The sequence below is a fragment of the Neolamprologus brichardi genome, chromosome 3, assembly GCF_056152115.1.
Source record: "Neolamprologus brichardi isolate AB-2024 chromosome 3, ASM5615211v1, whole genome shotgun sequence".
NCBI classification, from domain to species: domain Eukaryota; kingdom Metazoa; phylum Chordata; class Actinopteri; order Cichliformes; family Cichlidae; genus Neolamprologus; species Neolamprologus brichardi.
In genome coordinates this window covers 56,143,925-56,152,869 of record NC_142106.1, presented here as the reverse complement: position 1 = coordinate 56,152,869, position 8,945 = coordinate 56,143,925, and the positions used below count along the sequence as shown (strand labels likewise).

The 8,945-nt window shown below is 46.2% G+C and overlaps 1 protein-coding gene across 2 annotated transcripts; it reads right to left on the bottom strand.

The window, feature by feature from the left end:
- Positions 1-1,380: 1,380 nt before the first annotated feature.
- On the bottom strand, positions 1,381-5,498 carry LOC148105920 (protein NLRC3-like). Of its 2 annotated transcripts, XM_087838979.1 has the most exons (3): positions 5,225-5,498; positions 3,317-5,108; positions 1,381-1,558 (listed from the first exon to the last, which is right to left on the bottom strand). In XM_087838979.1, the coding sequence occupies exons 1-3, from the start codon at positions 5,496-5,498 to the stop codon at positions 1,381-1,383; spliced, it is 2,244 nt and encodes a 747-aa protein (XP_087695105.1). The 2 variants fall into 2 exon arrangements, with proteins under 2 accessions (XP_087695105.1, XP_087695106.1); XM_087838980.1 differs by lacking the exon at positions 1,381-1,558 and having other exon boundaries at positions 3,313-5,105.
- Positions 5,499-8,945: the final 3,447 nt, after the last annotated feature.

Below are 8,945 nucleotides of genomic sequence, written 5' to 3'. Positions count from 1 at the left end.
ATATATAGGGCCTTGAGGGTGGGCACGTTAACGGCGTCCAGTAGACGGTCTGTGTATTCAAACCTACCTCTGGCGCCGGTGCCCACCTCTCAATTTTAAATCCATGTAGACATTGAGGGTTCTCGGGAGGGGCCGTGCTAACACCTGCTGCTCTCTGGCAGCAGCACCATGCTCTCCCTTGTTTTAAATACACTTTAGAGCAACACGCAGCAACACTACACTTGAGCGGGAGGAGGGAGGTATGGGGTCTTAACACACCCCCGTTCTCTACTAGCCATCAGGGCGGGGGGGCTGGGAAGAGATGCTGGCTGTCCGATTGGCCTCCCTGCTGCTGCGGAGCCTAGGGCGGTCTGCTTGCCTCCACCCCGGAGGGAAGGGTAACATCTCTTGGGTCTGGGTACCGTTTCCACCTCTGGGGGCGTGGATACCTGGACCCGGGGTATAGAGTATGTTTGGGGAGTGTGATTGTGTGTACATGTCCATTTACGTTTATTCCTACGTTGGGTGAGTGCTGAGTGTTTGTATATGTGTGCACGGATGCCCCTCCGGTGGTCCTCCTTGGGCTCTTGCACTCTGGGGCCTCTGGATATCTGGGGCCTGGATCTCCTCCATGCCTGCTTCATGCCCTGGGGGACAGGGCTATGGCTCTCTACATCCTCTTGCAGACCATTACATGGGGAAACCATTTGAATACAAGCGCGCCGATCCACACAGGTGTGCACACAGGTGTTCACTGTTCGTAGACTTAAATCACACCTTTCTTGGCTGCTACTTCAAAGCACATTGTGCGCTGTCTGTCCTGCGTGCTGCACAACAACATTCAATATTAATATTTACTGCTGTTTACACTTAGCTAGATTAATGCGATGGTGTTGTGTATAGTATGTTGCTTTGTTTTGTTTTTTTTGCTTGTTTTCTATTCTTTTTCTCTCAACAGGTGATCCCGGATATATATTTTTTTCCCCCTTTCTCACTGTCCCTCTCCCCTTCTGTTTTTCTTTTCCTTCCTCTTTCTTTCTCCCTTTCCTATCCCTCACTCATGTCTGTCCCGTCTGTAACAACTGAAAATAAAATAAATAATAAAAACAAAGGTCGATCAAATGGACCAATACGGCAATGCCATGATGATCCATTTGGCAAAATAAATCCATTGGGTATCCTTGTTGGTCTTCAGACAACAATTCTGACGGCTAAAGAACCAAATGGGACAGGCGCAAAAAAACAAAAACAAAACAAAAAAAAAAAACATTTCTGAAAGCACTCAAACTGCTTCACATTTGTCTTCAGACAAATCCTGAACATTTAGCAAGAAAAGAAAGTTTCAAACATCCATCAAAGACCTGAAATATAGAAAAACTACAACAGCCGCAGTCAGTGAACTCACCTCAGAGTCTCCAGTCGACAGTTTGGACTCTCCAGTCCAGCACACAGAAGCTTCACTGCTGAATCCTGCAGGTTGTTCCAACTCATGTCCAGCTCTGTCAGATGCGAGGGGTTGGACTTCAGGGCTGAGGCCACAACTTCACAGTGAGACTCTGAGAGTCGACACAGAGCCAGTCTTTGATGATAGAAAATATAAAATTTGTATTATGAGTTCGGGCGACCGTGGCTCAGGGGGTTGGGAAGCGCATCTGTAACCGGAAGGTCACCGTGAGCAAGACACTTTACCCTACCGTTGACTGGTGAAGCCCAGAGGGGCTGATGGTGCGATATGGCAGCCTCGCTTCTGTCAGTATGCTCCAGGGCAGCTGTGGCTACAACTGTAGCTTGCCTCCACTTGTGAATACGAGAGTGAATGAATAATGGAATTATAAAGCACTTTGGGTGCCTTATATATCCAATCCAATCCATTATAAAAGCAGAAAATCTGCATTATGAACACAGACTGAATGTATATGAAGACAAAACAGAGTGAGTGATAATTTAATGAATCTGCTCTTCACATCTGTGCTTCAGCTCCTCTTACTGTGTTTGACATGAAACAACGATTGAGTCTCTCTCAGACCTGCAGACTTGTAATGAGAATCTTTGTTTGGCTTTAATCTGCAGATGAAGGAGGAAGATGGTGTCACATTTAGGCTTCCATAATGTCCACAGTCTGTCACTGAGATCTGATCCAGAGTCAGAGTGAAGACACACATTTGGACTGTTTCCTGTTTTGAATCTGACTCCAGAACATTTTGAATGAGTTCAGCTCAGTGAAGAGTTCCAGCTGGAAAGATGATCTCTGTTTGCTACCTGCTGTCAGGTACGACTGTTCACGTCCACACGCAGGAAAAACCTGCTGACTGTTACCAAACGGAGTAGAAATCTCATCACTGGACAATAATGATGAATGAACTCAGAGCTGCTGATATCAGATCTGATTTCAGGGGAACTAAACACAGAAATGATTGGCCCATTTTAGCTTTCTGAGCCATTATCTGCTGGTGTGTCGCTAGTTGGCAGAAAATGATTTGTATTCCTGTTCAGGGCTTCAGTGTTTATGAGTCCAGATCCAGGTGACAGCAAGTCAAAATGATGTTACCTGTCGGTGTCCAGCAGCAGCCTGTATTCACTTTGAATATTGTTATAACCTGACATGGATCAGTTTGTCTTTGATTGGTTTGTAAATGTCACTGTTTCCATTGGACCTGAGTGACGGTACAAAGACAGAGAGGGAGAGAAAGGAGAGAGAGGATGGAGACAGCAAAGAGAGAGCAAACACAAACAGGTGAGAGTGGACAGGTGACCAAGGTCAACAACCAATCAGAAAGCTTCTGTTTGACCCACAGTCACTGATGATGACTGCACATAACCAAGCAGTGTGTTACTCTGATATCAAATATGGATCCTGCTCTTCTAATAATGATCATCAGATGATATTATTGTGTTATTTTGTAGCTGAATACGATGTTTGTGTGATTATCAGTGAAAGAAGCAGTGAGGAGGATGGAGAGAGAGAGAGGACAGAGGGTGAAGTTAGAAACACTAAAAGGATTTTTCATGGATTTCATGGATGATTTGAGTGATTTCCAGCAGGACACTTAAACATGTCAGTGGACGTCCTAAAGAACATATTCACTGATATGAAACGTGTCATTGAACAGGATTAATAACAGTGGAAACATGGTGGTAACAGCTTTGACTGCATGGATGTGACACACTTGGATTTGGGATCCATGGAGCTGCTGCTGAGTCTGTACAATAAAGGAATGGTGTGGAAGGTTGCAGCGTACGGACACAAACACTTTGTGGTTACAATTTTATTTTATTTTCAAAATTAAACTACTAACCTACACTGATCAATGATGTTAATGATCACATCTGGACTCACCGAGCCTTTCTGCAGTTCCTCACAGCTGGAATCAGTCTCTGTCGTCCCTGCTCTGATGTTTTGTACTTCTGCAGGTCCAACTCATCCAGAACCTCCTCTGACATCTGGAGCATGAAGGCCAGAGCTGAGCACTGGATCGCAGAGAGTTCCTTCTCTGATCTGTTCTCTGACTTCAGGAACTCTTGGATCTCCTGATGTACTGAGAGGTCTTTCATCTCCATCAGACAGTGGAAGATGTTGATGCTTCTGTCAGGAGAGATTTCATCACTGTTCATCTCCTTCAGGTTGTTGATGACTCTCTGGATGGTTCCTGGACTGATCTCTGTCTGATCCAGCAGACCTACTAAGAGTCTCTGGTTTGACTCCAGACAGAGGCCATGAAGGAAGCGAACAAACAGGTCCAGGTGGCCATTTTTACTCTGGAGGGATTTTCTCATGACTCTCTTGAGAAACAAATCCAAAGAGGACTTTTTATATTTTTTCCCAAAGAAGTTCTTCAGCACCTTTGTCTTCCTGTTGGTGTGACAGTGGAACATGTAGACAGCAGCCAGAAACTCCTGAATGCTCAGATGAACAAAGCAGTAGACTGGTTTCTGGAAGATCACACACTCTCTTTTGAAGATCTCTGTACAAACTCCTGAGTACACCGAGGCCTCTGTCACATCCAGACCACACTGCTCCAGGTCTTCTTGGTAGAACATGATGTTTCCTTTCTCCAGATGTTCAAACGCCAGCCTCCCCAGCTTCAGAAGAACTTCCCTGTCAGCCTCCGTCAGCTCCTGTGGACTCGTCTCATGTCCCTCGTGGTACTTGTTCTTCTTCCTCTTTGTCTGAACCAGCAGGAAGTGTGAGTACATGTCAGTCAGGGTCTTGGGCAGCTCTCCTCTCTGCTCTGTAGTAAACATGTGCTCCAGAACTGTAGCAGTGATCCAGCAGAAGACTGGGATACTACACATGATGTGGAGGCTCCTGGATGTCTTCATGTGGGAGATGATTCTGCTGGACAGCTCTTCATCACTGAATCTCCTCCTGAAGTACTCCTCCTTCTGGGCGTCAGTGAAGCCTCGTACTTCTGTTAGCCTGTCAACACATGTAGGAGGGATCTGATTGGCTGCTGCGGGTCGGGAAGTTATCCAGACGAGAGCAGAGGGAAGCAGATTCCCCTGGATGAGGTTTGTCAGCAGCTGGCTGACTGATGACTTCTGTGTGACATCAGACAGCAGCTTCCTGTTGGTGAAATCCAATGAAAGTCTGCTTTCATCCAGGCCGTCAAAGATGAACAAAAGCTGAGAGACAGCCAGCTTCTCTGCTGTGACCTTCTGTAATGTTGGATGGAAAACATGGAGCAGCTCCAGAAGACTGTACTGCTCATCTCTGATCAGGTTCAGCTCCCTGAATGAAAGCAGAACCACCACACTGACATGTTGGTTCTCCAAGCCCTCTGCCCAGTCCAGAGTGAACTTCTGCACTGAGAAGGTTTTTCCAACACCAGCCACGCCGTTGGTCAGAACCACTCTGATGGGTCTCTGTTGGTCAGGTAAGTCTTTAAAGATGTCCTGGCACCTGATTGGAGCGTCATGGAGGGCGTCCATCTTGGAAGCTGTCTCCAGCTGACTCACCTCATGTTGGGTATGAACCTCTTCACTCTGTCCCTCTGTGATGTAGAGCTCAGTGTAGATCCTGTTGAGGAGGGTTCTACTTCGTGTTTCATCACTTCCTTCAGTCACACGTTCACATCTCCTCCTCAGACTGATCTTATGTTCATCTAAAACCTCCTGCAGACCAACATCTGCTGAAAGAAAGAAAAACAATGAGATAAAAGAGAAAGAAAACTCTTCAATGTCTGAACAACACAAGAAGTCCAGTTTTCAGAAATGAGTCCATCAGCAGACAGATGTTCAGTCTTATTTTGTACACAGCTGCTCTGACTGGCTGTCTGCAGTCCAGCTCTGCTTCTGGATCTTTCTCCACACTGGGGACAGGAGGAGTCTCCTGATGAAGCAGACTGGTCCCAGTATGAGGAGATGCACTGTCTGCAGAACCAGTGTCCACAGCTGGTACAGACTGGATCCTTCAGGACGTCCTGACACAAAGCACAGCAGGACAGCTGCTCCTCCTCACAAACATCACTCCTCTTCCTCTTCCTCTCTCTGTGAACACATTTCTTTATCACTAAAAACATTTACTGTTAGTGAAAAACATCCAGATTTGACCAAACTGCAGTTCCTCACAGTTCCTTTGATTTCATCAACACTAACGAGTAGGGATGGGTACCGGTATCTTCTGACATAAACGGTAGTCACCAGACCGAAAAGCAGCGCACATTTCGGTCCTTTTTTTTCCTGAGATGTCACACACTACGTGACGTTTCCGAGGATAGTAGGTGGTTCCAGGTATGTACGTTCTTTTAGAGCAGAGCTACAGATTAAAAATGCCCAAGGCGAAGCGGACAAAAGTCTGACTTCACAGAAAAAGATGCAAACTCAGCAGCCTGCAACAAGTGCTTTAAGGTGATACTGTCAAAGGAAGTAACACCTCAAATCCGATGAAACACCTGGCGACGCATAGCGTTTTTTTTAAAGCCAAAAAATGCACCGTATTTTATAGCTTGTTGCGAGACCTCACACCGAGCGCATCTACTGCGGGAGTGGTGCCTGTTATCAGACCCGGAGTTAGCAACATCCCCCAAGAACCCAAAGAGGAGAGTCCTGGCCCCTAGCCTTGCCAGTGTAGCAGAAATGATGATGGATGATGATGGCAGCAGCAGCCGTTCTTCTCTGCATGAGTAGCTTAATGTTGTTCGTGTATACTTTACGTTAGTAGGCTAACCACATTATTACATTAATGCATGTAAGGTGAACTAGCAAACACCATCATAGCTACATGCGGCTGTCTTCTTGTTTGATGGCAGATACTCCCTTCTCCCTGGCCAAAAAGGCTAAAATGACCAAAGAAAAAGTGGAAAACAATTAAACGTGAAAGGTTTTTGGACAAAGTTAGTGTTTTTTCCATTGTTTAAGCACTGCTTCCAGCCTAGAGTGATACCATATATGCCCTATAGCTGCAGAGAAGGCTAACATTGTTATCTTTTTACAAAAAAAAAGGCTGAACATGAGAGGTTTTTGGACAAAGTTTGTGTTCTCCATTCTTTAAGCACCGGTTTGAGCACCGTTTCAAAAGTACCGGCCTGGTACTGGTATCGGATAAAACCTAAACGATACCCATTCCTACTAATTAGCTGCTCTTCCTGTCTGCCTGTCTCATTAAACATTTGCTGTGTCCCAATTCAGGGTCTGCACGCTTGAAGTACGCATATCAAGTGTGATTACGTCACCGCCACAAGACGACGGCTGTCCCAATTGGAAGTGTACTTCGAATTGGCCAAAACAGAGGCCAAAATGAAGGCCAAAACAGAGAGAATGAGGAGGAGCTTCTTCCCCCAGGCTATTCGGGCCCTGAACCAGGTGTAGGACTGGACTCTCCCACACACATCACTATAAGACTGGACTCTCATACACATCACATCACCACACGCACCACCACACATTTCCTATAATTTCCTATAATTTATAATCTTTATAATCTCTTTCTGCTGTTTGCACATTTTTATTTATTTTTATTTTTATTTTTACTGTAAATTCCTAAGTTAATTTGTAAATTTTGTAGTAAATTGTAAATACTGTAAAACTTTTTTTCTGTCATTTAATGGTCGGGCATTGCGCAGCTACAAGCATTTCACCCCCATGTCATACTGTGTATGGTTGTGTGTGTGTGACAAATAAAATTTGAATTTGAATTTGAATTTGAATGCATACTCCAAATGCGCCGTCGATTTCCCCAAATATCAAGCGTGGTGCGGTGCACGCTTCGTGGTCCCATATATACCACAATTCATAGCGCGGCGGTGGGTGTGGATAATTTTGCCCCAAAATACGGCAGAAGGCAGCGATCAAGAGTGAACTGTCAAAAGTAAGTACTGAACATAACATCACTTAATTATGTGCGAATGTTTAATAACGAAGAACATTAAAATATTGCTGTTGGCCACATGTTGGCAAAGTTGTGTGACATTAGTGATATTTGTACTTACAGCGTTAACTTGGTTTTAAAGTCTTACATATACATATACATATATATACATATATACATATAAAAAAAAACAAACACCCAGCACGCCCCTGCGGGCCGTTTATCCTTCAAGCTCGGGTCCTCTACCAGAGGCCTGGGAGCTTGAGGGTCCTGCGCAGTATCTTAGCTGTTCCCAGGACTGCGCTCTTCTGGACAGAGATCTCCGATGTTATTCCCGGGATCTGCTGGAGCCACTCGCCTAGCTTGGGAGTCACCACACCTAGTGCTCCGATTACCACGGGGAACACCGATACCTTCACCCTCCACATCCTCTCGAGCTCTTCTCTGAGCCCTTGGTATTTCTCCAGCTTCTCGTGTTCCTTCTTCCTGATATTGCTGTCATTCGGAACCGCTACATCGATCACTACGGCCGTCTTCTTCTGTTTGTCTACCACCACTATGTCCGGTTGGTTAGCCACCACCATTTTGTCCGTCTGTATCTGGAAGTCCCACAGGATCTTAGCTCGGTCATTCTCCACCACCCTTGGGGGCATTTCCCATTTTGACCTCGGGACTTCCAGGTTATACTCGGAACAGATGTTCCTGTACACTATGCCGGCCACTTGGTTATGGCGTTCCATGTATGCCTTGCCTGCTAGAATCTTGCACCCTGCTGTTATGTGCTGGATTGTCTCTGGGGCATCTTTACACAGCCTGCACCTGGGGTCTTGCCTGGTGTGATAGACCCCAGCCTCTATGGATCTTGTACTCAGAGCTTGTTCTTGTGCTGCCATGATTAGTGCCTCTGTGCTATCTTTCAGTCCAGCTTTGTCCAGCCACTGGTAGGATTTCTGGATGTCAGCCACCTCCTCTATCTGCCGGTGGTACCTACCGTGCAGGGGCCTGTCCTTCCATGATGGTTCCTCGTCTCCCTCCTCTTTCTTGGGTTTCTGCTGCCTGAGGTATTCACTGAGCACGCTGTCAGTTGGGGCCATCTTCATGATGTATTCTTGGATGTTTGTTGTCTCATCCTGGACTGTGGTGCTGACACTCACCAGTCCCCGGCCCCCTTCCTTCCGCTTAGCGTACAGCCTCAGGGGGCTAGACTTGGGGTGAAACCCTCCATGCATGGTAAGGAGCTTTCTTGTCTTTATGTCAGTGGCTTCTATCTCCTCCTTTGGCCAGCCTATTACCCCAGCAGGGTACCTGATCACGGGCAGGGGGTACGTGTTGATGGCCCGGATCTTGTTCTTACCGTTCAACTGACTCCTCAGGACTTGCCTGACCCTCTGCAGGTACTTGGTGGTTGCAGCTTTCCTAGCGGCCTCTTCATGGTTCCCATTCGCCTGCGGGATCCCCAGGTACTTGTAACTGTAACTGTCCTCTATGTCTGCAATGTTTCCTTCTGGTAGTTCAATCCCCTCAGTTCTGACTACCTTCCCTCTCTTTGTTACCATCCAACTACACTTCTCCAGCCCGAACGACATTCCAATGTCATTGCTGTATATCCTGGTAGTGTGGATCAGTGAATCAATGTCTCGTTCACTCTTGGCATACAGCT